This window comes from Aspergillus puulaauensis, chromosome 6 (genome assembly GCF_016861865.1).
Source record: "Aspergillus puulaauensis MK2 DNA, chromosome 6, nearly complete sequence".
Taxonomy (NCBI): Eukaryota; Fungi; Ascomycota; class Eurotiomycetes; order Eurotiales; family Aspergillaceae; genus Aspergillus; species Aspergillus puulaauensis.
The window spans coordinates 3,051,903-3,079,477 of NC_054862.1; the positions used below are offsets into that span (position 1 = coordinate 3,051,903).

The window sequence follows — 27,575 nt, forward strand, 5'->3', positions numbered from 1 at the left end:
CGGGGCGTGGGGCTTTCTGTCCATTATGACCAGGATCCCCGGTGGATGTTGACTGATAACCTCGGCCAAAGCCTGCGTACTTCGGGTCCAATCGGCGCTGGCCAATTTGCCATCAGGGCCCGAAGGCCAAGATATTGGAGACATGCAGAGCCCAATCAGAGACAGCACGGCTGCTCCATCCGAATCGCATGACTCGGTGATGGCCTGCCAGTGAACTTGCCGATGGACATCTCGCTTTGCTTCCTAACATACTTCAATGATAACTATACCGTAGAACTGACAGACAGCATGCATTCAAAATGTTACACACAATGCTGCCTAAGATAGTCGCCTCGGTATCGCTGACAGCGTGCATTTGCGCACCGTTCTACATGCCCTACACCAGATCGCGCAGCATCGCAGGGAGAGATCACCAATGGGTTCTAGACAGGTACGACCGGCAGATACTCCTTCGGGGAGTCATTCTCTGACATAAAACAGGCCTAGGAAATACCCTGCGATGGGCCCTTTGTTCCACCTGTATTGACTTCTAATTGTGGCCCTTGAACGCGCTTATCATGGAGACCCTACCATGAACACTGTCTTATATGTAATTATTTTGCTCACTGCTTGAATGAATGTTAGAGGGATGTTTTAAAGCGATATGGAGTCGCAGGTGCTATGTTATTCCATTTGCTACGTAGTTCAACGGCCAGTGCCTCTCAATAAGTAGGGCTTATGAACTCTATGTACTCACACGCTACGGGACCAGAAGGGTTGTTCCACTGAATAAATTGCATTTCTATTAATCGCCCTCCTATTTCCGATCTATATAAATGGCAGGATCACCGAACTGGGATACTCTCCACCGCAATGAATAAAGTGCTTCCCACGATTCAGTTCATGCTCCGGCCGGGGCTTCGACCACGTCTTGTACTCAGCAATGCTGGGAAACTGACCGGAGACCTGATATAATTAGCATTGCCAACTCGACATGGACAGGAAACCTACCCTGAAGCTGACCGTCTCTCCAGCCTCGAAATCTACACCCATCGCCCAGATTCCGATCTCTAGTTTGACAATGTCCCCAGGAGTTACTTTGTCTTGACGCGTGTGAGGATGGAATGGGAACTGAGGATGAATGCTCTTCTCTTTGTCAATAGCACGATGCGACGCTCTCAAGATTCCGGTAGAGCCTAGGTGCAGGTTCAGACTGGCCTGTTCTTTCGGCGGGATGTCATCGATTGACTTGACGGGCGTAGCGTGGAATGGAAAGTTGAGATGCATCAGCGGCTTTCCATTCTTGTCCTTCTTGCGAATAATCACGAATACAGTGAAGTCGTCTTGGTCCTCCGAGGACATATAGAGCACGGCCTTGGGCAAACCAATCAACCGAGATGGTTGGTCAAATGTATACGAGAACTCGGCGAAGCTGGAGGACCACTCGGAATCATAGGACAACTTCTCGTATGCGGCAACCGGACTCGTGTTCAGAGTCTGCGATGACAAGAAGAGCTCGCGATACTGGGTGCTCGGGGCTGGAAAATCCTCGAGGACGACATTGTCGATGGCCTCTCGATCCCCGAATTGCAGTGCAGACCACCGCACTTTAGGTGTTTCCTCCCAGCTGTTGTCGATTCCCTTCAGATACCGATCGAAGAAGAGATGCAGCTCTTCCATTGACTCGGGACAGCTGTACAGCTCGTACCACTCTTGTTTGCTTCCCCATTGGATCCATTTGTTGTCGTGCGGTACCTGCAGCCACCCTCGGATCGAACCCATTGTGTGTATAGAGCTGACATCAGAGCCCCTTATATAGACTGGACACTTGACCTTGGTCATATCAGTCCGCTTATCCTCCCAGAATGGACTGGACACTGGAGACCGGCGGTACATCTCCTCGAAGTCCTCGATGCCTGAGCTGGCCGGTCCGCGCACGATCTCGTTCGTGATCAGATCGAAGTTACTCATGGAGAACCATCCACCTCTGCAGAACTGCTCTCGGTAGATATCCCCCGATCCCTCCCACGGCGCAATTGCCTTCAACGACGGAGGTTGCTGCGCTGCAATGAACCACTGCGAGATAGCCAGGGCCGAGTTCCCAGCCATACCAACAGACCCATTACACCAATCCATCTTTGCAAGGGCTTCAACAACATCATATCCATCCTCCGCATCCTGCGCACCCATAACACCAATCAATCCATCGCTATTCCCTGCTCCGCGCGTATCAACGCTGACAATCGCATAGCCACGCGGACACCAGGCCTCAGGGTCCAGACCCTCGAACTTCTCCAGCCCGCTGAGATCAGAGCGCGGTACGCAGCAGTTCCAAACACACATGGGCAGCATGTCCAGCGCACTGTACTTCTTCCCGTAAAATGACCAGCTCAGGACGGCGGGTATTTTCTCATCTGTCTCGGCGGGGCGGTAGATGTCTGCGTACAGCCTGGCGCCATCGCGCATCACGATCTCGACATCGTGATCAATCCGGATCGCGCTTTTCAGCGGTTTCGCGTTGAATCCGTTCCAGCCTCCGGGGAGGACCTCCGACTTGGGGTTGAATTCGACGTAGCCGTTCTCGTCTACCTTGGGCGGTTTGATGCGTTTGTACGCGGCTTGGACGGGGGGCGGCATGGTGTGCAATTGTTCAATTTGGTTATTCGATGTGCTGAGCTAGTGTCTACTTGTTGATGTATCCTACTTTTTATAAAATTGTCCAGAGCTCCCCGCAGCTCCCCCACATCGGACTTGATCCTATACAAGAAAGACGTCGGGGCTTTAGCGGCCGAGGGCTCGGCAGCCCTAACGCGGGGGGTTCGGAGGGCCCCGAGCCCAAGCATCATGCCCCGAGAGGATTACCGTATGAAAGCTCGGTGGTAGAGAGAATTCCCAGGCTCCGGACGTTTACTTAAGTGATTTTCGAACACCCACCAGAAGATCCGAAAGCCAGACAGACCACTAGTCACTACCCTATCACAGCCTGTCATCTTCACCTGCCATCATACACCATGTCCACCACCACGATCCAGGAAATCGCAGAGGCGACCCAAGAGTCCTACACCATTAAGGATCTGGTCGACTTCAGCGACCGCCACTACGGCGACTGGCGCGATGAGTTCCACAAAAACGGCTGCGCCGTTATCAAGAACGTCATCAGCCCTGAAAAGGCGAAATACTACTGCGACAAGCAAGTCCAGTGGTTGAAGAACTTCGAACTGGGCTTTGACGAGAATGACGAAAGTACCTGGACTGCTGAACATCTCCCTGTTAGTTTCAAGGGAGGGTAAGTGCTATACACCCCCAAACCCAAGCCCGTCTATGGCAGCTAAAGACCTTCTAGGATGTACTTTGCCTACGGCTCAACCCACGAGAAAATGGCATGGGAAGCGCGCTCAGAGCCCGCCGTGATTGATATCTTCGAGAAGCTCTGGGAGACCAAGGAGCTGCTTTGCTCTTTCGACGGGCTGAACATCTCGCTTCCCCGTCGTAAGGACCTGAATTGGAGCCCGTGGCCGCATTGCGACCAGAACCCTAATCGGAAGGGGTAAGCCATCCCCAAGCCTATATATGCGTACGGCTTTACTAACATATTCCAGAATGCAAGCCGTTCAGGGATTACTGAACTTCGCCCCGAACGGCCCCAAGGACGGCGGCCTAATGCTGATGAAGGGCTCCGCGAAACTCTTCGACGAGTTCTTTGCGCAAAAGCGCGACGCGTACGACCATGAGGACGCACCACCCCCCGAGCTCAAGTACATGGACCTCTTCCTATTCCACCAGAAGGATCTCAAATGGTTTGAGGAGCGGGGCTGTGAGCTCGTGAAGATCAACATGGAGCCTGGAGACTTTGTACTCTGGGACTCCAGGACGATGCACTATGCCTGCTTGCCTGAGGGAGATCAGATCCGCCATGTGCAGTACGTCTGTATGACGCCGAAGCGGTTTGCCACGGATAAGGCGCTGGAGTTGAAGAAGCAGTGCTTTGAGAATTATATGGGCACTACGCACTGGCCGCATTGGTGAGTTTGCCTTATTTTCTTTTATTTATTTATTTGGGTCTCTCGTTGGAATCGATGGCTAATGAGTGTCTAGCAATATTCGTCCTGCGGCGGAGAAACCGCTGAGGAATGGAGAGGTGTGCCCTAAGTACAGGACGGAGCCGTTTGAAAAGCCCGAGCTGACGGACTCGGTGCTGAAATTGGCGGGTGTAAAGGCTTACTAGGAGATATTTACAGAATAGTTGAATTGATTTGTCTTTCTAAGAACCTGTTTCCCTCGTATGCTTGTGCCTGTAGTTTTTGGTGGTGGCGTCGTGAGAAAGTCGCAACTTCTGTACACAAGGGACTACCGAGCCCCGACTGAATGATCAATGAACACCGTTATGCCCTTCCCAGAGAGTTGAAATCTGGGGTACCCTCCGAGGTCTTGAATAGCTTCGGAGCCTCGACGGCGACCACCGAGCATTGGTCCCCGAAGCTGGCCAAGGCTCGTTCTTCGGGATGCGGAGACGTTCAGGAGCTTGGATCCTGGGCAACGCCGTTATCTGGGGATGTCAACATCGGGACGGTGGAGAATCCTGGGGTCGAGCTGTCTAATACATGGCGACTAACTGGCTTGGAATTGTCTCTGGCATCCTCGGCATCTTGATATATACCACCCTTTCCCAGCCCCTGTCTGGCCCTCCAAACAGGCATACAAGACTATCATCGCAATGGCCGATTCTGCAAAGGCCGACATCAGCCACGTCGAGCATCTTGAGGATGGCGGAGCCACGCCCAACAAGGGGAAGGTTATGGGCACCGTTAAGCTGACGGAAGGCGAGATCGTTTATATCCCCACGCCAACAGCTGATCCTAGAGGTGAGCCCTTACCGAGTATCCATGGGAGAGGATGCTGAATTTGGTAGACCCCCTGAACATGGGAATATGGCAGAAGTGGATTGTGCTTGTGGTGATCTCCATCTGTGAGTCAAACCTCCAAGCTACCTGCGACCCATTCTGATATCCCAGTTTCCACACTCGGCCTCGCCCTGGTCAGTGGGTTTGGAGGACTTCTGGGCTTCTATATCCCGGAGTACACCGCTGCGGGCAAGGCCTATGATGATATCACCCATTTAATGACCTATCCGACTTTGTTCATGTAAGCTCGCCCTTCCACAAGAGCTATTCATTTACTAAATGACCAGGGGAATTGGAAACCTAATCGGGATGCCACTCGCCATTGGTGTCGGCAGACGAATCGTCCTCCTATGTTCAACCATCGTCCTTGTCGTCGGCGCAATCCTTTGCGCTCTCGAGAAAACCTACGAGTGGCATCTCTGGTCACGATGCGTCGTGGGCTTAGCTGCTGGACAGAGCGAAGCACTAGTTCCGATGATAACCCAGGTACTTTGCACAGGACCTTCATTGAGGCTCGGATATTGACGGGTGAACAGGAGATATTCTTCCTGCACGAGCGCAGCAAGGCCCTCATGGGCCAACAGGCTATCCAGGTCAGCCTAACAGCAGTTTGGGTTCTATTCGCCAGCGAAATCGCCAATGCCATCACGCCGCAATGGTGGTACGGCCTTGGTGCTATCCTTGCCGGTGCACAGCTTGTGCTCGCGTTCTTCTTCCTCCCCGAGACCAAATATGAACGCTCGCTTGCCTCCTTCCAGGAGGGCGAATCTGGCAACGATACGGATGTATCTGAGACTACCAAAAACGGAGAGCCCGGGGTGTGCACTGAGCGTCCACCGCTGGACTTTGAACGGTACGCCCCGCGGACCTGGAAGTCTGATATGCGTCTCTGGGTTGGGAAGCCGGATTGGATCAAGGTTTGGGAGGTTTTGCGGGTACACCATCTTCATTATATCGTGATACAAGTGCTTCAATCTAACTGATCTTCTGTACAGCAAACATTCGAGCTCCTCCTCTTCCCCAACGTCTTCTGGGCACTATGTCTAAACGGCCTCACAATCGGCACAAACATCGCTATCGGAACAACATACGCAACAATCCTCCAAGCCGTTCCATACAACTGGCCGAACAAAACCACCAGCTACGTTAACTGCGGGCAGATCATCGTCGCACTCGCAGCCCTCCCCCTCCTCGGCCACGGATCCGACTACCTGGTGAAGTACTTCGCAAAGCGCAACAACGGGCTGCACGAGCCGGAAACACGAATCCTACCTCTGATCTTCCCTATCATTGTCGGCACCTTCACGGCCGTGCTCTACGGCCAGGGCGGCCAGTATCCGGAGAAGTACCACTGGTTTGTCTACGTTTGGGGGGTCGCCGCGTACTACTTTTGCTTTGTGGGTGCCAATATCGTCGCGATCACGTACCTGCTTGATAGTTATCCGGCGCGTGCTGGACCGCTGCTGGTTATTATCTGCGCGTTTCGGGGGATTATATCATTTGGGACGAGCTATGGGACTGCGTCGTTTGTGGAGACTCATGGGTATGACGGGGCCTTTGGCACGTTCGCCGGATTGACTGCTGCTTTGGGCGTTTGTGGCATTCCGGTTTATATCTGGGGGAAGAGGATTCGGGGGTTTACTGGCAGGTTTGCGAAAGATGCTGTTGTTTCTTGAGATGTTGCGCCATTTGCTTGGTTGCTTAGGGTTCGTGGTGCTATTTTCTCAGTCGGTTGTTTGTTTCTGAACGGGCTTTGGGCTTATCCTCTTAAATCCCTTCAATCATCTGTCTATATGCATTACTTCCGTGATAACCTGGGACAGGCCTTGGCCTTCCGGGCATCTTGTGTAAACATTCAAATGCAGCTACATCCCGGCGGGGCATCTGGTCTGGGCAAGCCACGATGCGGAGAATCTACAAAAACGCATTTATTCCTTCAATTAGGTAAGTAACATATTTTTCAGTCCTTCACTAATGGTAAAGATGCATATTCTAGCGAAAATCACAAGCCTGATGTTGGGATACAAGTAGTAGTAGATCATCCAAGGCCGATCAGACTGTCGATCCCGGACAATCGACCAACATACTAACCTGCAGGATGAAGATCAACGTACTCGGACTTCTTCCAGTTCTCCTTGGACTTATATCAATTGTTCCTGCGGCACTTGCGTGGACCAACCCCATCCGCAACCCCGGAGGCAGCGATCCATTCATTGCATACTCCGGGGGATACTACTACCTCCTCACCACTGAGTGGACGGATGTCCAGATTTCACGGTCTACAACGGTAGAGGGTCTGAAAACTGCAACCAGCAAGGTCATATATTCGGACACAACATCGTCTCGATGCTGTAATGTCTGGGCGCCCGAGGTGCACTACCTCGGCGGGAGATGGTACGTCTACTTTACAGCAGGCAATGGGGATAGCCTAGATGGGCAGAGACTGCACGTTCTTGCAGGTGATAACAGTTCCATTCTTACATTCTCAATTTTCCTCGACTGCTAACTTATTATAAACAGGCGGCTCGAGTCCTTGGGATGACTACTCCTACGCAGGCCAACTAACAACCGAGTGGTCGATCGATGCCTCCATTCTGCGCTTCAACGACTGGGGCACATTTCTCATGTATTCGTGCTTCCACGGGGTATCATATCAGTCTATCTGCCTACAGCAACTCGGATCCGACTACACCTCCCTCACCGGCTCAATCTCGGTAATCTCACAGCCAACCCTCAGCTTCGAAACCCATGGAACGCCAGTGAACGAAGGCCCAGTCGCCCTGTACTACAACGGCGTGACCTACATCATCTACTCTGCGTCCTACTGCTGGACTCCATATTACTGCCTCGGCCAGCTAACATGGGACGGCGTCACGAACCCAATGAGTGCGAGCGCGTGGAGCAAGTATAACGGCTGTGTATTTTCGAGTGCGAATGGGAACTACGGCGCGGGGCATAATTCGTTCTTTCAGAGTCCCGATGCATCACAGACTTGGATTGCGTATCATGCCACGAGTAATAGTGCAGGTGCTTGTGATGATAGTCGGTATACGATGGTGCAGTTGGTGGGGACGCACAGCGATGGAAGCCCTAATCTGGGGGTGCCTGTGGATTGGGCGCATGCTTATGGTGAACCGAGCGGGTGAGACTTATATAGCAATTTTATGGCAACTATGTGGCAAGTTCCTGAATTGGTATATGGCATGAGGTACTGAGGATGCTTGGCTCTCAATGCCGGTGGGGGTGGCTGGAGAACGTCGGATATGTGGACAAAGTATTTAGGCTAAGATATCTACGCCAAGGACTTGATCGACACGGGTTTATATAAAAGGCAGGAGAAAAGAGTCAGTTCCCCGCATCTAATCACGCCGGATAAGGTGCAATCCTTCCCTGGGGCTATATAAAGGCAGCCGGCGCCAGCATGTAGTCCGTTGACCAAATCATTCAGGGCTTCACACCACCCATAATGAGACCTCCAAATATCTCAGCGACATTACAAGCTATCGCAATTGTAGGCGCAACTTTTGCGTCCGCCGATCGCACCTACACCAACCCCATCCTGCCCGGCTGGCATTCAGACCCTTCGTGTGTCTACGTAACGGAGCAAGAGACTTTCTTCTGCGTAGCCTCGACGTTCATAGCATTCCCCGGTCTTCCACTCTACGCCAGCAAAGACCTCCAAAACTGGGAACTCGCCAGCAACATCTTCAACCGACCGAGTCAGATCCCCGACACTGCCGACACTGAGGGCCAGCAGGGCGGAATCTTCGCGCCGACACTGCGCTACCGCAATGGCACTTTCTACCTCATCGTCTCGAACTTAGGACCCAGCGTCGAGGGTCTGGTCTTTACATCTACCGATCCCTATAGTGACACCGCCTGGAGCGAGCCCCTCGTATTTCCCGTCCACGGAATCGATCCGGATATATTCTGGGACGACGACGGACAAGTCTACGTAACCTCCGCCGACGACAGCAGAATCCAACATTACTCTCTGGACCTCGCCAGCGGCGAAATCGGACCAGTTACGTACCTATGGAACGGCACAGGCGGTGCATCGCCCGAAGGACCGCACCTCTACCGCGAAGACGGATATTACTACCTGCTCATAGCAGAAGGAGGAACAGAAACAAACCACGCCGTGACAATGGCTCGCTCAAAGACCCGCACTGGACCCTGGGAACCTTGTCCAGATAACCCAGTCTTGACGAATCGCAATACAACGCAGTACTTCCAGACCGTCGGGCACGCGGACTTGTTCCAGGACGGCAGTGGCAACTGGTGGGGTGTTGCACTCTCTACGCGCTCCGGGCCAGAATGGCTTAACTATCCAATGGGCCGTGAGACTATCCTAACCCCGGGGACTTGGGAGGAGGGAGGATGGCCGGTTCTACAGCCTGTTCGGGGCGTGATGCATGCTCCTTTGCCGCCGAGGAGTGGAGTAGAGCGCCCGATTAACAAGCCCGAACATCTTACTTTCCCTCCTGGGTCTGATATTCCGAAACATCTCGTTTACTGGCGTTTACCTGACGAGTCAAGCTATGTTGTTTCCCCAGAGGGACACCCAAGTACCCTCCGTCTGAGACCGTCGGTTCATGGGCCCTCGTATAATGCATCCTCTGTTACGGATCCGATTACCTTTATTTCTCGGCGGCAAACAGATACGCTTTTTGCCTTTAGTGTGGACCTGGAGTTTACGCCGACATCTCCTAATGCTGAGGCAGGGGTCAGTCTGTTCCTAACGCAGGAACAGCACGTCGACCTGAGCATTGTGCATGTTCCTCGTTCGAGCTCCGGCAGCGCTCGAATCCTCCAGCTCAAGACGTATGGGCGTGGGAATTATGATGGCCCCCTGCGTAATGTCACCGTCGACGTTCCGACTCACTGGGCAAATAAAACAGTTTCCTTGAATGTGGAGGCTGTGGACGATGAGACGTACCTGTTTTCGGCATCTTTGGCGTCGAAACCTAAGAGTAGTATTCTGGTTGGCACAGTTGACGCTAGAGTGGTCTCTGGAGACACTGGGCGCTTTACAGGTATGATTTATCCTCTTCTTAATGGTCCCTGTTGACATTTAACTAACGAACTAGGCACTCTGATCGGTGTTTATGCTTCTTACGGCGGTCATAGCCAGAGGGCTATTACAAATCATGTGAGGGCCTTTGATAAAGAGGCTGACTTTGCATATTTCAGTAACTGGAAATACGAAGGACTGGGCCAAAGGGTCGATTATGATACCATTGTACCTAGCTACTAAGGTCCTGTTCAATAATACCCATCATTAACAATATAGTGCGACAGGCAGAACACCGTATCAGTTTCTAACCTAATAAACGAAGGCAGATGTCCATCTAACTATTACTTTTCCTGTCCGGGTCACACTTCCTAACAAGTTCCAGCATTGCATATGTAGCATCGCATTCTTCCTTCAATGCCGCCAGAGCCCGAACAGCAGCAGGAACCTCTTCTGCTAGCGGAGTCATCTCCCGAAGCGAATCCAATCTCTTCTCCCATTCCAGGTGTCCGGCAATTCTAACGCCTCTACGTTCGCCGTCCTCCTTTCTTCTTTGCAGTTTGCGGGCAATACAGACGTGCATAGTGGGCTCAGGAGCTGTATCTGTACTGGCTGCACTTGCTTGATCTTCCTTGCTGCTTTGTTCTGTTGTATCTTGCGTTTCGAACTCAGCTTTCCGACCAGTCTGGGTCTCGAGCCAATGCATAGCGTCTCTGTACGCCCAATCTAGATATGACGGTTCCGCCAGTCCATCAGATGAGCGTGGACGATAGGCAAACGACAATCCACAGGCCCTGCATGGGACGATATGGCGATTGATAAGACACTCTGGCCGGATCTTCTGGGTGCAGGTAGGGCATCGGGGTGTGGGATTCGCCGGCGTATTGCTCGTATTCTGTTCAATGGGCCTGCTTTCAATGTTCAGTGGTAAAACAGGCAGTGGTCCGATGTGTCCCTGGTCAATACATGAGTCCTGGACCGGGCCCTGGCATTTGGGGCATTGTCGGGTATCTTTGGGAGGCATTCTTCGACTGGCTGAGGATAACGGGGTAATTGGGGGGTTAAAGAATTGTAAATTGGACTTCGGGGATATTATTGTATTTATACTGTTTTTCTGAGAGGTAACAGAATGGCAGGGGGATGAAAGCCAGGTTCACATAAAGTCAACTATGCTTTCATTGTTCCTTCTCTTTCAAGGTTCCTTCTTTTCTAAGGTTCTATGTGCCGAGACTGCTATGGTTTGTATGAACATATCAGACTATTACAGCAAAGTGTTATTTTCAGCCAACAGGGATCTCTTGGCCTCGTTTCTTCGATGTAGAAGTGAATTCAACGTTCACTGAGATTGCTTTCCAGAATAACCTCGCCTAATAGTTAACCCAATGGGGGGTACGCTGCACACCAATATATATCGAAACACTATTCGACTAAAACCCCAATCGTGGTTATTTAACCATCTTTCTATTCGCATTATATGTCAACAATATATATATTGCAAGTCCGACAAACTGAACGCCAGCTGACAACGCCCAGACTCAATTTGAATAGCCAGCAAGGAACAATCATTTTTCAAGAAGCCAACAGTAGTCACTTCCCCCCATAAATAACACAAGAGTCACCGACAGCCTGAACGGTGGCCGGTGGACCGAGGATGTGAAGGCCCAAAGCGGGTGGATCCGCGCCGATCGCGCAAATCGAGTTCTTCACTTGCGTCACTCGTCGCTTTCTCCCTCCACCTCAAAGTCCCTCGTTCTCCCTCATTCCTCAATCGCAACGAAACAACTCCAATCGACCATGATCCCTCTCCTCCTCATCACCCTACTCGCATCCTTCCTCCCGAGCACGTCAATAGCGGCAGACTCAAACTACCCAGCCTGCGTCAACACTTGCATCTCTTCCAACCCCTCCAACTCCTCCTGGTGCCAGGGCTCCGAGACCGGACGTACCCGCACAGAATGCATCTGCCGTGGACTTCTGGGCGCCCCCATGCTCAATTGCATCCGTGATTGTGACCCGGCTGACCAGTGGGCGTTTGCCGACGGATTACCGGACGCTTGTCGCGAGAAGGTCTTTCCTGAGGCTAAGGAGGGAGATTCGACGAACACAGGGGGTGCGGGGAGGATTATTGGTAGCTTTGGTGGTGGATTGACGGCGTGCGTTGTTGGGGTTGTGGTTGTTGCTTTGAATGGATGATGTGGGAAATGGTGAGTGGGTTTGAACCTTTTTTTTTTTTAAAACTCTATGGGCTGCGAATGAGATGTGAATGAAGGCTAACTTTCTTTTCTGTTATAGAGCATCCATCGATAGCTAAATTACAAGGCCCGCGACCTACCCATCTGCCGCCCCTAGCGATATCCGTCCGAATCGCCGAAATAATCCCCGGACATTGTCGACGACGACATGATCCCCCGGAGTATACCTTACCCGCCGGCATATTACACAAAAACACAGGGTATCGAGGACAAGGAATTTCGGAGAAACAATTGGTGTGAAACGGCAGACGCTCCACTTGATACTGCGCAGCCGAACTGAGACACCAAGCCAACGCGATATGAGTACGCTTCCGCCGCTACGATACGTGTCGGAGAACATGGAATATATGTGTTATTTGGAGATGGATAAACGGAAAAGCAATGCAGTAACATACAGCGGCGCGACCCGAGATATACTATAGCGTCAAGTTCTACAACGCACCGTGGTATCTGGGATCACTCTTGTAAATATGTCGAAGTGAAGAATCTAAATAAAATAGAATAGATCTATTCCAAGGCACGTTGCGTCCCTCCAGACAGCCTTCCCAGTCAGTTGCACCGGCTTAATCATATCCATCGTCATAGTGGTAGTCAGGAGCGTAATGAACGAATTCATACTTTGGAGGTTCTGCTTTCCAAGGTGGAGTAGATGCAGCTCTCAAAGACAACACCATCCGCGAGGATAGCGTGGAAGACTCTTGCAGCAAATCATGAAAGCCGCGCTGGACACGTAGGTTATATACGTTGTACGCAGCGTACTGAGCCAGCCAGTCGAGGAGCTGATCGCTGGGCAATAGCTTGCGAAAGGATACGCGCATTGCAGCGATCACCGCTAGTTGGGTATCGAGGGTAGTGGGTTCATTAAGCTCCGTAAAAGCGGTCGTGGCTCGGTCGAAAGCCAGTTTCTGGAGATCTGGGATGACGTAGATGCTGCAAAAAATGTAGAGACGTATATGCGAGAGGAGCGGGTGGTTCTCTTGTGTGAGATTGGGCCCCGAGGTCGTCGTTGGCGCGACTGTCTTTTCATCGGGATCATCCGTTGAATCGTCTTTGATGCCGTTAGTTTGGGCCGATTCAGGCTTTATTGTAGTTTGCTCATCGGCTTCAGTCGGTTTGATAATGGCTGGGTAATCCGCGGTGTACGCCCATTCGATAAACCTTGCAAGTGTGCCTTCGGATGTGTCCTGGAAAGTGTAAAGGCCCTTTTGCCCTTCGCCGAAGCCTCGGTCGAAGGCGGATGCAATGGTTTTAGATTTGGAAGCTAGCAGGTCGCGGTGGATTTGAAAAGGCCGACCATGTTCCGCGGCTTTGAGGGAGACGGTCGGCGAGTTCAGGAAACTGCAATAAGTCAGATTTGGTATAAGTAGAGTTTGGGGCGACCACCTGAAGTAGGGTAGGTCATGTTCTTTTGCCATCTTATCGGTACGCTCTGCGGTGAAGCCCGGTGGAGGTACGGATATTGTTGTCGTTGTTGTCGTTGGTTGTTGGTTGTTGGTTGGTAGTTGTGGGGATACCGTACCTGGTGCTGTCAGGTGATAGGTACCGGTATGTGCAGACAATTCAACTGGCCCTTCACTCATGATGGGAGGATTTCATTATAGGCGGGCTTAGAGACTGGTTTCTGGTTCTCAAAACAGAGCAGTATACTCCGTAACCCCATATTTCCACGCTATTAAGTAAGATAGCTGAGATTATAATTAAGCTTGTATAAACTAGACTAATATACTCTACTATATTATCTAGAATACTTAGCTTTAAAATTTAAAATAGTATAGTTTATTATATCTATAGGTCTCTATTATTTAAAGATAATAATTAATATATTTACTATATAATCCGGTTAAATAAATTGAAGACATAGTACAATGGACACTATCCTATTGTCCCCTGCAAAAATGTAGACGGATAAGAGTATCAATCAGATACAGGATATAAAAATCTGACTATAGATCCCCGCCTGTATACATTTAATCAAGCTTCTAAACCTGAGAGATGCACTTTTTTATGAACTACATTAGTGTTTATGAGAGGCTTGCTGTTTGCAATGGTCGCTCCTGTACACGGCTCGCTCAAATCATGATTACGAATGAGTTCGAGGAGAAAATTGTCTTGGTAGGTAGTCTTCAATTATCGAACCTTTGTATGTCGATTTCCAGCAATTCATCCTTCGCTCCCTCTCGCAACAGAGGTCCGAACTTCAGTCGCTTCAACAACATCCTCAGGGCCCATCAGCCTGCACATCGGGCTCTGCAGCTGTTCGCTCAACAGTGACATGCAGTACAGCTCTGCTTCACAATTTCCAAGCATTATATAGATTAGATGCCTAGGATACCGCGAGAGGATCTGCACAACTATGAAACAAGGCCATTTCACTGGCCCTACAGTGGCAGATGTTGTATTCTGTACAAGGCCGCACCGCTTCTTATAGAAGAAGGGTTCAGCTAAGTTGTGTAAAAGAAGTCTGGACGAGAAGCAATTTAGCAAATGGCAAAAAGGGGACCACAAAGTGAGAGTATGCGCTTACCTGGATGTTTGTCCCCGAGCTCCTCCAGGCCCTTCTGTCGCTGTGCACGCGCATCTTCTGTAAACTGCATTTCCGCTTTTCTTTTATTCAAGATGGTAAAATACCACCGTAAAACTAGAGATAGTATCAAGCAAACACAGGATAACCCGAGAGCTGATGCGTTGCCTTTGCGATCTGTAGGTACAGTATCAGGATGAAGTTATACTAAGTCGAGAAAAAAAAAGGGACTGCTCACAATATGGTGGATCACTATAGGCCTGCGTTCCACAAATTGCAAATAGCTGGGAGAATATGTTCATGAAAGCCAACGTAGAGCCCCTGTAGACTGGTTAGCAACCATACCAATGATATAAATGCAAGTATTTCAATTTGTGAAAACGGTACCTTCGCGTATAACCAATGAAGCTCATGGCCGTCCAAGACAGTTGAAGCACGATGTTTGGATAGACCGAAAACGCAACAAGACAAGTCGCACCAAATCGTGCTTGATTGTTCTCAATCCCCAGCAGTAGAGCATAGCCTACAATAGCCCCGCATGTCGATGCCGCAAGCGTTAGTCCTCGAGCGTTTGTCCGATCAGCTACCTGAGCCCAGAATAATACCCCAACGCACGCGCAGGCATATACGATGACGGTAAATAGCTGAGTATTCACTTCAGTGTAGCCAAAGCCCTGTGTGATATTAGCCAAGGCTGGTTGAAGACTTCAGTCATACAAAGTCAGAGAACTATGTGAATCTTTATTACCTTGATAATGGCTGGAAGAAAGTTCGACATTGAGCCAGCACAGAAATGCCCACAGCAAGCAATGCCCAGCATGAGCCAGAAATGCAGACTCAGGAGCACCAACGGCACCTTTTTGATCTCCAGCTTTGCTTCGGACGTGTTGTGTGCAAGGCGACTGCGGCGTATTGCCAGCGCCTTTTCCTCCGCGGTAAAGCCAAACCGAAGGGTTTCTGGACTGGCTGGGAGCAGGAATAGCACGAAAAATGCGGCCACGCATGGCATGATGCCCTCAATCAGGAATATCCAGCGCCAAGCTCTCCAGCCGCGCAAACCGTCCATGTCCTTATGGATACCATAGGCAATTAGTCCATTAAAGGCCCCTGCCAGCGTGGACATGGAATAGAAAACGGCGCCACGTGTAGCGAGTTCACTGTACCTATACCAAAAGGACAGGTCTGGCGGAAGAGCGGCTTATCAGTACAATGGAGCAAAGGGTGGTGGAAGATAGAATGGGCAGCTAACAGAATACTCCGCCTTGTACAAATGCCTCTGCGGCCCCGATGAGAAACCGCAATGCGAACAATTCGCCTTTGTTGTGAATGGATACTGTGGCTGCCGTAAGGGCTCCCCACTGGCTCATATTAGTGATATATCCTGTCAGGATTTGAAGGAAATCGGGATTCTTACAGTGATCATCGCCCCTGCAAACTGCCTTGCTGGTCCGATCTGTTTAATCAAGAGTGTGCCTGGTAATTGAAAGGCGATGTAGGCCACCAGAAGCACAGTTGCAGCATTCGAGTAGTCCTGAGGGGATAATTTCAACTCATCCGAAAGTCCAGCGACTTCGGCATTGGCGAGGTCGGATCTGCCCTATATAAGTCCGGCTAGTATCAAGTTTGAACGTGATGCGGAGTGAATGACATTTGGGACCTACCATTTGTGCGAAAAAATAGACCATTGAGATCACTGGCAAGATGAAGAGATCCAGTTTCCATCTGAGCCTGGAATTGAGCTGCAAAGAGGTTTCATCGTCGGCATGCTCTTCCTCATGGGAGTATGCAGCTTCGATCTCGTTGGCCTCTTTGGGATCAGTGGCGCTCGGTGACATGGTCGGTGTCTTTCCTGCGGTCTAGCACTGCTTATTTCGCCATTGAAGAAGCCTGATAGACTGCTGCCGCGTTCTTTAAGAAGAGAACTACGATGTTTCGATCGACAGTCTGGCGGAGGCCTTAGGCACTCCAGAATCAAGCGGAGTTCGGCCATGAAAGCGAAAGCGACGCGATTCGCTGGATTTGACTGCGCCTCGGGAGATCGACGTCTCCATAGGCCTCCATAGAGATGGTGAAAGAGAGACGTCGATTGGCGGCGCCGTAAGAGCAAAGCGCATTTCGCAAGCTGAAGCGAATCTCGCTCGCCGGCCATATCTTCTCCCAATACATATTCCAAGGATTCTGGTGATATGCTAATGAAACATGCACATCCAGCCCAGGCGCCACAATGGAGCGATCTCTTTCAACAGCTGATGTGCCGAGGCAGTTTCTCAAGACCTGTTTTCTGACTGGCCATGTGCCGCTCAAGGCTTTAGCATCCGATCCACGCGTTTCGTATGCGCTCTACATCCCTCCCTCCCACTACAACGCTAGTCACACCCGCACCAAACTCCCACTGCTTGTTTGGATTCATGGTACAGGCAGGAGATTGAGTGCGCTCTATGAGGAAGAATTAGTATCATTTGCCGACCGAACACCCTGCGCCATCCTCGCCCCATTGTTCCCAGCGGGCCTTGATGGTCCGAATGATTTGGATTCATACAAAAAGCTCCGCTCGCCCTCCCTTCGGTCTGACCAGGCACTTTTGTCCATCCTCGACGAGATTGCGCCGCGGTGGCCGGAAATCCAGACAGACAGAATATTCATGATGGGGTTTTCGGGCGGCGGGCAGTTCGCGCACCGGTTTCTGTACCTCTATCCCGAAAGACTGGCGGCTGTCAGTGTGGGAGCACCAGGAAGAGTGACCATGTTGGATTTCTCGCAGAAATGGCCCGTCGGAGTGGAAGACGCGGAGGCATTGTTTGGGCGACCTGTCGGCCTGAATCGCATCCAAAAAGTTGCTATTCAGCTGGTGGTTGGCTCGGAGGATAATTGGATACATGGCAGCAAGGAGTTTTGGACTTGGCTACAGAAGTATAGAAACAAAGCGGGGGGCCCACAAGGACCCGGATCGCTGGACACAATGGACCAAGGGCGGCTTCAGACTTTGGTGGACTTGCACAGCGCATGGAAGAGACATGGGGTTGAGAGCCAGCTTGAAATAGTTCAGGGCATCTCGCATGAAGCCGGACGAGCACGGAAGCATATGCTCCATTTCCTGGAGCCGCTGATCAGGGGATTCTAGGTAGAATGATAGCTCTCTTTGGTTCGGACAATTGTTATTATTAGCAGTAAACTCCTTCTCCTTGACATGGGGGCATCAGGCTAATCCTAAGTATACCATTTATCTTTGCCTTGGGCGCATTCCCATTGTCTATAGTACTCGTATTTCACAGGCTGCAAGGGTTAATTTATTTTAACAAATCAATAATCCCACCCCTGTCGCTAAATGCTACTCTCTAACGACAAATTCATCAAAGGCAAATGATTCTGTGACCCATGCACGTCATTCTCCATAAATCCACCAGATGGCTGTGGCTTTTCATGTCCTCGTCTTCGGCGGGGAATCGTAGCTTTGAATGCCAGCGCTGGATCAAAGAATCCAGACCACACGATGTCTGCAACCGCAATATCGTATAGCTCTGCAATGCGCCCGGGCGTGAGTAGTCCGGATTCCTTAATCCGGTGATAGACTGCAGCATCATCGAACATCACATCGAGGGTAATTTCGTAAGGGCCGGCGTTTTTCGATCTGACCACGCTGGCAATACTACCAAGCGTTCTGGCTTTTGCTGAAAATGCACTGTTTTGCACACTGGAGCCAGCAGTGAGCGCATTTGTTCGCTGGCTGTGATCAGTTGTCCCTGCAAAATTGCAATCGATGCTGCCAAGTCGAGGTCCGTTGCCCAAGATGACCATCTGCCATTTGACGAACTTTCCATCGGCCGCTTCTGGACAATCTGGCTCCTTGTGAGGCCGAATCTCCTCTGCCTCTTCCTGTCCCTCCTCAAGCTGCACCAAGTGATATACTGAAAACTCAGTGCAGACTCCCATCTCGATTTCCAATTTCCCACCGATCCCCATACCAAAATTCCCGCTCGTTGCTTTCTGACCCTCGTATGGACCATGGACACATGCAATTCTGGCGCATGAGGCAATGCTCGTGGCTAGAGCTTGGGTCTCGGCTAGGGTTTCTCCAACAAGGAAGACTTCCCCCGGGAGTTGCGCCGGCCTGGTTGAATCAAAGCCGTAGATATGAAAATCCAATGACCATCCATCCTGAACCTGAGAATGTTGCTCGGCGACGTAAGCATTCACGCGCGACAGAAATGAAGGAAGCTGCTGGATGAGAATTGGATCGCAAATAGATCCCATGAAGATCGTGCGATATCCGATTGCCTTTGCTCCTTCGAACCTGATCGTGTAAGCGGTCTTTTCATGCTTGGAAGCCTTGAAGACAGCGCCGCTAGCGTGGATCGCGATGCCATCGTTGAGAACAGAATACGTCGCAGTCGTCACGTCGAGATAGCCCCCAGGACCATGCAGCATGTCTGGCCGAGACTTTTCGTATAGGGCATGTGCAGCAACACTCGTGGGGGTGCACCGGGAGCCAGAAGCCAACGGACGTATGTCGAATGTTCCATCGCGGTAGATGACTCCCATAGAGGCCGCACACTTGGGAGTCGCGCATACTCCTCCACACTCCATGAGTTTACCCATATGCGTGAAGCCACCAAGGGTTGTGGGGTCCAGGTCCCGAACTTTCCTGTATGATTTTTCATAATGGTGAAAGGCACAAAATGCTACATGAGGGCTCGGGTCATACGATCTTCCGGCAACCAAAATGTCAAAGTCGGGATGAGCGGCCATTGCTTGCAGCATAGGCTCTGGGCCAATCTGTCCGACAATGGTTGGCGTGGCTTCGATATCCTGAGTAGTGAGAAGGGGCACACATGGACCGCAACCAGATACCTTGCCGGCCTTGAGATGTTGTAATACCCACTCTTGGCTTGTCTCACTATAGACTGACAGGATCTTCAGGCTATTCTGGGTGCTGATATAGAATAAGTGTCCGAGTTTCATGATACGGAAGCGTTTCTTACCTGGGGTCTGAAGTCTCGAGGATGTTGCGAATGATATCTAGGAACTCGTCGACGTGCGCATCGCTGCCATCGCCCCCAGCTGATGTGATCAGCAAAGGAACACGATACTGTCGAACAAGCCGGATTAACTGGCGAAGGTCTCTCTCATAGGCCGACCGAGGGCAAGTCATGGTTCCTAATGCAAGTTTTGCGGGCCCAGAATCGGTCGATCCAGAGTCCACAACAATCGCAGTTGGAGTCTCTGTCTCGAGGCTTAAATGAAGCCCATACTCGACATCTTCCACATTGAAGCCATAGCCTAGCATCCCAATTGGTGTAATGATCTGGCATAAGCGCTCTGGCAGGGCCTCGCTGCGGTTTGGTTGAATGGAGTCCATGACGAGAAAAGCTTCAGGTGAGACAATACTGAGATTACTAATACCAAGATGAAATAATAGTCTGGCCAAGAGGATGTTTTCCATTGAAGGGGCGGGGGAAGCGAGCTCAAATACCGCGTGTGGTGACCGAAGGTTCGGCCCGGTAAGCGAACATCGCTTGGGCGTTAGGAGGATTGCCGCTAAATCCGTTGTTGAGGAAAGATTGGGATTAAAACTAAACAGTTTCCGCTGGCATTTGGAATAATGTGCTCATATAATCCGTTCCAGCGAACCAGGTATTCCATTCGAACAAGTCGTCTCCCCATGGCGGCATTTCCGTAAAGTCTTCGAACGCCGGCAGCTCGGAAACCCCAGCAGGTAAGTTTGCAGGGGTATTCGACTCCCCAGAGCGACGTAGCTTGCTTCGAAACTGCCCTGCCATCCTCATACCGCTGTTGATAATGTTCAAAGGACGATTTCCATGGGCGGATTGACCCAGTTCTAGAGATCCGCTTTGCGCCTCGATCTGGCGCGAGAGAAAGTCAATTGCTTTCCCTGCTCGCGAAGCTTCATCCCTGTCCTCGGTCGACTGGGCGGTAATCGTTTCATATGCTTGTTTGATATGATTCTGGGCGAGCAGCTTGTCGGACGCGGATATATTGGTCTCGATAACTAGCAAGTTGATAAAGTACATACCTGCCATGACAAGAGCATAGAAATACTGTTTCGGAAAATGAATGGTCAACATCTCACCTGTCGAGTCACAATCGTCTTTGCGGTCTGATTGAGTCCATTCAGCAAAGGTATTCACCAGCCGCATGGCTACATGGAAGCCTTTGTACCATATGGCCTTGGAAAGGGCATCTGCGCAGTCGTCTACAATCCTAGGTGAGATTTGAGAGAGTAGTGGCAGCGAGTACAGCCGAAGGCGTGCTGCAAGTACGCTGATTTGAAGGGAGGCAGACATGCCGCTTGGCATACGGGCTTCCACCGCGTCCAAATCACTATCGAGCAGTTCTATGAATGATCTTTGGGCCGTGTTGCTGATCTGATTGCTCAACAACGAAGCTGCTCGGATTGAATGGGCTTGAACTTCGAGCAGCGCCAGAAAGTCGTCAGGAAGGCTGCTCCTCGTACTGTCGCGAACTCTAGGCATCAGTGGAGCGACAGAGGCCATTGGCGGCGGGAGCGAGAGACAGGCCGCAAGACTGGTATTTGTCAATCATTCAACGAGTTTATTAATGCGCAGAGGATGGAGCTACCCACTTAGTGCTGACGCAAAGGCATCCAAGCCACGTCTTGGACCGCCAAGTAAGCTCATCTGGGCTGGGTCGAATAGCTTCGCCCCAGGACGCTGGAGAGTCGTCAAGACCCATTTTCAGGGTAGCGGCAACGGCGATCCCACAATATTCCCAGCTCGGATCATCCAGTTGACTTGCTACGGGGAAAGGCCAAAGACAAAGGAGTAGAAGCGCTTGAATGGTCCAAATGCTGCGAATGGAGCGAGTCAGATATTCCGACAGCATCCGCAGGAACGGCACCTTTAGCGAACAGAAGAGAGTTCCATGTAGCGGATGCTTTCTGGATGCAATTACTATGACTGTCCAGAAAAGAAGAGGATTTGCGATCCTGATAGAATCGATGGGTTTTCTCAAATCCAAGATTGGCAGGTGACGGAAATAGTGACGAGAAAAGCTGTGCCCGTGATTAGCTGACTGTAAACCCCCTCAGTCACGATGTGCAAGGATGGTATGTATACTGCTCAAAAAGGTCGCGGATAGCCAGACCGTCCAATTGAACTTCTTCCAGTGCCTGTGATGCGGGCAACTCCCAGGCGAAGTCGGCGACGAAACGAGGGTCTTGATCCGTTCGCTCTGCTGGCGAAGCGGTGTGGATGCCTGATTCCGCAGGCACTGTTCCTGAATCCTGGACCAGACGGCGTAGTCGGTCATTCTCTTCCATTACCTTGGTAAGCGACCTGGGAAATTTAGATGAAATCTCTAGCTAGGATGCCGGGTCAGCAGCTTACCCCCTCGCTGGCCTTCTTTTAAACTTGGAGTCAAATTTGCAGCTCATACGATGTTCCTGGCACCGGGTGCATGGCGCTGGGAAGCGTTTCGTGGCGTCGCATCGCAGCTGGGAACGTGGATCAACGGCCGTCCGAGAATCGAGTTGAAGGACAAACTTTAACTTGCCGACATGATGTACATGCCATGGATGATCGCTTGGAAGAAAGAGCTCTGCCTCTGCTGTGTGTTTGCCTGTCCGCCTCCATTTTGCCAATGTCGCCGCGATGCCGTTGGGCCGGTAAATGTTGATCAAAGAAAGCTTGCGGATAGAGAAGGCGGATAGAGAAGGCGGAGAGAGAGGATGGACGATGATTATTATGATTGACTCACTAATATTATTGAGTATTTAGCGCCCCTTGGCGGTTACGTGGCATGTGGCCGCGGCCTCCCAAGTGCTACCCAAGTCTACAATTTAACAAAGCTGGACAATAGTTAAAGGCCTGATATTCAGTTCATAGTACGCTAGTATACCCTTTATATATACTACATAGGTGTCTGCGCGAAGTTGGTACTTTACCTCCCACCTAAGGAATAAAGGGAAAGGAGGAATACAGGAGCTAAGTATCTAGCCTAGTACCCTGTTTTGTAAGCTTATCTGCTAGTTTGTTTCCTGCTACCCCATAATAGCGTGGTGTCTACTATAGATCTATTGGTTTATTAGGCAGGCTTAGAAGGGATACAGTCTCTTTCTATTAGCCATAGACCTCGAATGCGGGTATTGTCCAGACATAAAGGGGTATTGGCAGCTTCTAGAAGAATAGATGCATGACCATTCCCAAGGCTCCTCCATGTGTGCAAACAATCCCAGCACGTCGGCATCTAGTTTACGCATGTTCATTCATGATTGATACGGTTTGTTATTGAGTGCGTGGCGGCCTGACATTCCACAGACTGGTTTTTCTGGTTCTAAAAACAGAGCAGCATAACTTTATCTTTCCCACGAAATTGACTGAGATGGCCGGGATTACAATTAGGCGCATACGAACTGGGCTGACAGGTTCTGCCACATTGTCTGGGACACTTTTGTACGCTAACGAATTACGCTTTGAGTCTGCGCAAAGTTAGCAATGCGCCAGACAAAGGGAACAAACGCCACTTCAACGTTTCATGGTACTGACCTGGGCGATGATGATGGTTCCTGCAGACATCCTACGCTTATCTGTTTCACAATTTCCTTCCACTCAGTCTGTTCCCCTATGTGGCGCCGAGCAACAGGGCTGTATGGGTTAGTCTCGGTGCGCTTGACTCTGAACTACGAAGCAGTACAGCCACCTCGTAGCATCTGCAAGGCTCCGCCATTTGAACATGATGCGTTCGCCGTATAATCCGGTCATGAATTTGAGACATGGTGCAATGGACACCATCCTGTTCTCCCCTGGGCCATCGCCCCCCAACCTTTGCAAACTACCCGGAGCACATCACTGTTTTTTGCTGGTCTACCCTTGCGCTGTTTCCATCCAGCTCGCAGTGTATTAATCTCAATCTGTTAGCAAACCCGATATATACAAACCATCCCATAGTCTACAAAACCCAACTCTGCAAAAAGTACGATGCCCAAACGCGCCGAACGCGGTGTGACTGTTTTGCACGACCCCAGAGCGACACCCAGCAATGATGGAAGCATTGCAGAGATCGCTGTTGAGTAAGTATATCTCTTGATTCCCTTTTCATCTGACGATATGCTTGACTGCATATGACGGGATCTAATGGGCATACAGCGTGGTAGCTATCCACGGACTAAACGGGGACGCCCAGCAGACATGGACACATCGCGATTCCGGAGTCTTATGGCTAAGGGACATTCTTCCTGCGGAAATACCAGCCATCCGTGTTCTTACGTACGGATATGATGCGCGGATCGCCAACTTTACCGGCCAGCAACATCTGAGATCGATTTCTATCAAGCTGATAAGCGAGCTTGTAGACCTTCGACGGACGGACGAGGTGAGCAGGTCCGATATGATTCCGCTGGAAGCCGATTCTCATTCTAGCATCCAGGAAAGACATCGCCCCATCGTGTTGGTTTGCCATAGCCTTGGCGGGATTGTGGCTAAAAAGGTGAATCGATCGCAAATGGATAGTGATAACCGGACCTGCACTGACAAGCGTGCAGGCTTTGTTACTTGATCGACTCAGCGCCGACAAACTTGTCCAGGATTGCGTCCGCGGGGTGATGTTCTTTGGTGTGTCCATTTCAGAGGCTGGGTTCCGTTTCGCTGATGCTAACTACCTGACAGGTACTCCCCATAATGGGAGTGATATTGCCGCAACTGGCAAGATTTTGGCTACCCTAGTGTCGAAGATTTCGCCCCTTAATGCACCAAGAGCACTTCTCGGAATGCTTCGAAAGAATTCCCAAGAACTATTTGAAATGACAGAAGACTTCGTCAAACGTCGCGGCGATATCGAGCTGGTTGCGTTTTACGAAACCCGCAGAACCCGAGTCGGGTGTGTGTTCAAGACGATGGTGAGACCCCCTGGGCAGATCATTGTATCGTGACGGTAGCTAAGTTCATTTACCCCTGTTGCCAGGTCGTGGAAAGGAGTTCGGCAATCTTGAACGTCGGTCCTGAAAACGCCATCCCTCAAGATGCGGATCACGCTCAGTTGGTCCGCTTCAGCGACGCCGAACAAACGAAATTTCGACCAGTAGTGTCCCGTCTGAGGGAGTGGGTTGACAGGTTCAGGTGTGACCCTTCATCTGAACCCACGCAAACGACCAGTGACAGGAGCATTACAGCTAATGCAGGCCATCTTGCAGTCACGGAACCCAGGGCGGTATTTCTCGGTCCTAGTGGGGAGCCATGCCAAAGTTTATACGGGAGAGCCGGCGAGCTTGCTGAGATGGAAGAGTTTTTTAGTCGTGGTGGGTTTCAACGGCATACATTTGCGCTGTGCGGTTTGGGTAGGTTGATACGTGTAATGGATCACTCGATAGTTGATTTCACTAACAGTGAATAGGAGGGGTCGGAAAAACACGGGTAGCTCTGTGTTATGTATTGGGCCACATTTTGCAATACAAATGCGCGGTTGTATGGCTGAACGCTGGGTCACAAGCCTCACTTGAAAACGACTTCCATCGTTTATACGATGCATTGCAATTGAGGTGCCCTGGTGACAAGATTGAGGCAGTGAAAGGTTGGTTTTCTCAAAGCCATAATCAAAAATGGCTATTCGTTTTCGATAACGCGAACAGTCCGGACAAGGTAGGACTGGAAAAGTATATACCAATAGTGAACTGGGGCCATATAATTTTCACGACCCGCGACCAGGCGGTTATGGGAACGTTGTGCCAGCGGTGGATAGAGCTTGAGCCACTGCCAAAAAAAGCATCAGTGAGCCTTTTGGTCGAAACTTCAGGGCCAGCAAATTCAAACCAACCCGACATGCAAGCAGCAGAGGAGGTGGCTAAACTTCTGGGATATTTGCCGCTAGCCATGGTCCATGCCGCGGCGTTCATGCGATCGCGGCATAAAACGTTCAGGCAATACGGACGCATGTTTGCCACTGGACGAGAACAACTCTTGAGATATTCTCCACGGGTTGGGTCACAAGAGAGTCCTGTGCTAAGAACCTGGGAGCTCAGTTTCAAGGAGCTCGAACAGGACTCACAAGATGCTGTTGCTATTCTTCTCTTATTCTCATTTCTGGACCCGGCTTCTATACCGGAGATTGTTCTGCACCGAGGCTGCACCGCGAACAGAAGATGGGACGAGAACGGGGAAATTGTGGATGTTGCGGCCCATGAGGAAGGGGTGGAAGAGGAATTCGCGAGCCTCCTCGGCAATGACTTTAGGCTGGATGACGCAATCGAACGACTACTTGCTCTGTCTCTTATAAGCTGCCAAACAGGGCCAGATAAGCGGCGAACGTTCTCAATACATCCACTAGTGCAGCATTGTGTCGTTCACAGGTTATCTGCCGGGGAATTGAGGAGATGGAGACGTCAAGCTCTCCTACTTGTGTGCCATGCGTTCCCAAGGAACCGGTATATTGAGCCAAGGTAATGTTGTATAATAGTCCAGCAAAGGGGATGTATCTAACGGCTTCCGGTAGGAACGGGGTTATAGGGCGAAGGCTGTTACCGCACCTGCGACGCGTGCTCCTCGAGTACGACGAGCTTGGTAAGTCCGGCGATAGTCCGGACCAGACACCCATTTTTCGGCACGCACTCGCCTCCACCCTTTTGTCGGCATCTCGATACTCGGATACTCATTGGAAATGGGAGGCGATAACGCGGACAAGGAAAGTCCTGAAGCACGACGATGACCCATTTTTGAACGCGGAACTTGCGCATAGAGGGCGAGCTGTGCAAAGGATGTCAGGGGACCCCGATATTGAGAAGAAAGTCCTTTGCGAAACCTTTGATCCCGGGGCACAGGCCGGACAGCAGTCCAGACAGGCGAGCAAGAAATACAATGCCCAGTTGGGAGAAATGATTATATCCAGCGCCGGTGGACTAATTCGGGAAGGGAAACTTCAGGCAGCAGAGGCAAAGCTCTGTCAGTGGAAGCCGCTGGGGGCCCCGTCGACGCTCGAACGCATAACGCTAAGGGCCCAGCAGACGAACCTGTGCAAAATACTGCGCCTGCGTGGAGTGTTTGATCTCGCACTGGCCAAGCTAGATTCCGTGTTCAGGGAGAGCGTGGGTGATGCTTTTTTTGAGGGCAGCGGATGGCATATGACTCTCGTTTGGGAGCTTGCCGGCCTGCTTTGTGAAGTCGGTGATCCAATTCGGGCGGAAAGGATCCTCCTGGATACATTAGAACCGATGGCAGAGGCGAATATCCTGGATATAAGAAACGGCCGCCGGCTCCGCTTGTCGCTCGTTGAAACATATCTCCAACGGCACATGTTTGAACAGGCAGAGGAGCTTCTGTTCCGCCTCAAGGATGCATTCGAGTCTGACGGACAGCTGGACAATCTGGCACAAGAGAGCGTGTTTCGTATTTGGATGATGCTTGCTAGAAAGTCACATATGCAATTCGCATGGAGCGAGGCACTTTCGCGATGGAGGAAAGCGCTCTCCGCGTTGGAGAGTATTGGGTATGGGCACGGTGCGCATGCGGTGATCGTGCGGAAGTCGATCGGCCATGCGCTTTGGATGGCTGGCACGCTTGACCAAAATCAGATCCAACGAATTTTGTCCCGGGCCGCAAGTGATTGGGGCGATGCAAGCCGGATTTACTGGGAGCCACGCTTTGATTCCGCCTGGCACGACCATATTGAGAAAGCGTTGCAAGATGTTGGGAAGGGTCCCGTCCGCCCGCCTAGTATTTAGTGTGTCTCCACGGTGATCCGTTGTGGGGATTTATCGTTCCCGAGCACTAGCACACACTGACAGGCACGGGCCGATTGCAGATCGCCACAATGGCGAGTCTCCTCGGCGCGACTCAAGAAGGGAAGTTGGCAAGCTATCTCGCTTGACTCAACGCTCCAGATGCGATGGGGGCGGCGGGGTAAAGAACAAAGAAAACAAAGGGCGCTGTCACGTGGCTTGTCAG

General features: G+C 51.0%; 13 protein-coding genes across 13 annotated transcripts; 7 read left to right on the forward strand and 6 right to left on the reverse strand.

The window, feature by feature from the left end:
- Positions 1-807: 807 nt before the first annotated feature.
- APUU_61221A (CocE/NonD family hydrolase) lies at positions 808-2,616 on the reverse strand (the record flags this gene model as incomplete). Its single annotated transcript, XM_041694538.1, has 2 exons — positions 808-945; positions 991-2,616. The coding sequence occupies 2 exons, from the start codon at positions 2,614-2,616 to the stop codon at positions 808-810; spliced, it is 1,764 nt and encodes a 587-aa protein (XP_041560359.1).
- A 374-nt stretch (positions 2,617-2,990) lies between these two features.
- On the forward strand, positions 2,991-4,204 carry APUU_61222S (uncharacterized protein; the record flags this gene model as incomplete). Its single annotated transcript, XM_041694539.1, has 4 exons — positions 2,991-3,265; positions 3,323-3,526; positions 3,579-4,001; positions 4,075-4,204. The coding sequence occupies 4 exons, from the start codon at positions 2,991-2,993 to the stop codon at positions 4,202-4,204; spliced, it is 1,032 nt and encodes a 343-aa protein (XP_041560360.1).
- A 489-nt stretch (positions 4,205-4,693) lies between these two features.
- Positions 4,694-6,556, forward strand: APUU_61223S (uncharacterized protein; the record flags this gene model as incomplete). Its single annotated transcript, XM_041694540.1, has 6 exons — positions 4,694-4,841; positions 4,889-4,945; positions 4,992-5,121; positions 5,168-5,366; positions 5,417-5,815; positions 5,876-6,556. The coding sequence occupies 6 exons, from the start codon at positions 4,694-4,696 to the stop codon at positions 6,554-6,556; spliced, it is 1,614 nt and encodes a 537-aa protein (XP_041560361.1).
- A 422-nt stretch (positions 6,557-6,978) lies between these two features.
- On the forward strand, positions 6,979-8,026 carry APUU_61224S (glycoside hydrolase family 43 protein; the record flags this gene model as incomplete). Its single annotated transcript, XM_041694541.1, has 2 exons — positions 6,979-7,339; positions 7,401-8,026. 2 exons carry the CDS (start codon positions 6,979-6,981, stop codon positions 8,024-8,026), a joined length of 987 nt encoding a protein of 328 aa, XP_041560362.1.
- A 320-nt stretch (positions 8,027-8,346) lies between these two features.
- On the forward strand, positions 8,347-10,137 carry APUU_61225S (glycoside hydrolase family 43 protein; the record flags this gene model as incomplete). The annotated part of the gene is made up of 2 exons (XM_041694542.1): positions 8,347-9,916; positions 9,971-10,137. The coding sequence occupies 2 exons, from the start codon at positions 8,347-8,349 to the stop codon at positions 10,135-10,137; spliced, it is 1,737 nt and encodes a 578-aa protein (XP_041560363.1).
- Positions 10,138-10,231: 94 nt separating this feature from the next.
- On the reverse strand, positions 10,232-10,600 carry APUU_61226A (uncharacterized protein; the record flags this gene model as incomplete). Its single annotated transcript, XM_041694543.1, has 1 exon — positions 10,232-10,600. One exon carries the CDS (start codon positions 10,598-10,600, stop codon positions 10,232-10,234), a length of 369 nt encoding a protein of 122 aa, XP_041560364.1.
- Positions 10,601-11,688: 1,088 nt separating this feature from the next.
- On the forward strand, positions 11,689-12,087 carry APUU_61227S (uncharacterized protein; the record flags this gene model as incomplete). The annotated part of the gene is made up of 1 exon (XM_041694544.1): positions 11,689-12,087. One exon carries the CDS (start codon positions 11,689-11,691, stop codon positions 12,085-12,087), a length of 399 nt encoding a protein of 132 aa, XP_041560365.1.
- A 622-nt stretch (positions 12,088-12,709) lies between these two features.
- On the reverse strand, positions 12,710-13,726 carry APUU_61228A (BTB/POZ domain-containing protein; the record flags this gene model as incomplete). The annotated part of the gene is made up of 2 exons (XM_041694548.1): positions 12,710-13,484; positions 13,530-13,726. 2 exons carry the CDS (start codon positions 13,724-13,726, stop codon positions 12,710-12,712), a joined length of 972 nt encoding a protein of 323 aa, XP_041560366.1.
- An 861-nt stretch (positions 13,727-14,587) lies between these two features.
- Positions 14,588-16,502, reverse strand: APUU_61229A (uncharacterized protein; the record flags this gene model as incomplete). Its single annotated transcript, XM_041694549.1, has 8 exons — positions 14,588-14,607; positions 14,671-14,844; positions 14,906-14,988; positions 15,055-15,341; positions 15,416-15,849; positions 15,917-16,025; positions 16,082-16,264; positions 16,329-16,502. The coding sequence occupies 8 exons, from the start codon at positions 16,500-16,502 to the stop codon at positions 14,588-14,590; spliced, it is 1,464 nt and encodes a 487-aa protein (XP_041560367.1).
- A 389-nt stretch (positions 16,503-16,891) lies between these two features.
- Positions 16,892-17,788, forward strand: APUU_61230S (uncharacterized protein; the record flags this gene model as incomplete). Its single annotated transcript, XM_041694550.1, has 1 exon — positions 16,892-17,788. The coding sequence occupies one exon, from the start codon at positions 16,892-16,894 to the stop codon at positions 17,786-17,788; it is 897 nt and encodes a 298-aa protein (XP_041560368.1).
- A 200-nt stretch (positions 17,789-17,988) lies between these two features.
- On the reverse strand, positions 17,989-20,023 carry APUU_61231A (uncharacterized protein; the record flags this gene model as incomplete). Its single annotated transcript, XM_041694551.1, has 2 exons — positions 17,989-19,597; positions 19,647-20,023. 2 exons carry the CDS (start codon positions 20,021-20,023, stop codon positions 17,989-17,991), a joined length of 1,986 nt encoding a protein of 661 aa, XP_041560369.1.
- Positions 20,024-20,237: 214 nt separating this feature from the next.
- APUU_61232A (Zn(II)2Cys6 transcription factor) lies at positions 20,238-22,217 on the reverse strand (the record flags this gene model as incomplete). Its single annotated transcript, XM_041694552.1, has 5 exons — positions 20,238-21,210; positions 21,269-21,697; positions 21,762-21,980; positions 22,032-22,138; positions 22,188-22,217. 5 exons carry the CDS (start codon positions 22,215-22,217, stop codon positions 20,238-20,240), a joined length of 1,758 nt encoding a protein of 585 aa, XP_041560370.1.
- Positions 22,218-23,621: 1,404 nt separating this feature from the next.
- Positions 23,622-27,352, forward strand: APUU_61233S (LipA and NB-ARC domain protein; the record flags this gene model as incomplete). Its single annotated transcript, XM_041694553.1, has 7 exons — positions 23,622-23,713; positions 23,790-24,129; positions 24,185-24,254; positions 24,309-24,538; positions 24,604-24,976; positions 25,033-26,059; positions 26,128-27,352. 7 exons carry the CDS (start codon positions 23,622-23,624, stop codon positions 27,350-27,352), a joined length of 3,357 nt encoding a protein of 1,118 aa, XP_041560371.1.
- Positions 27,353-27,575: the final 223 nt, after the last annotated feature.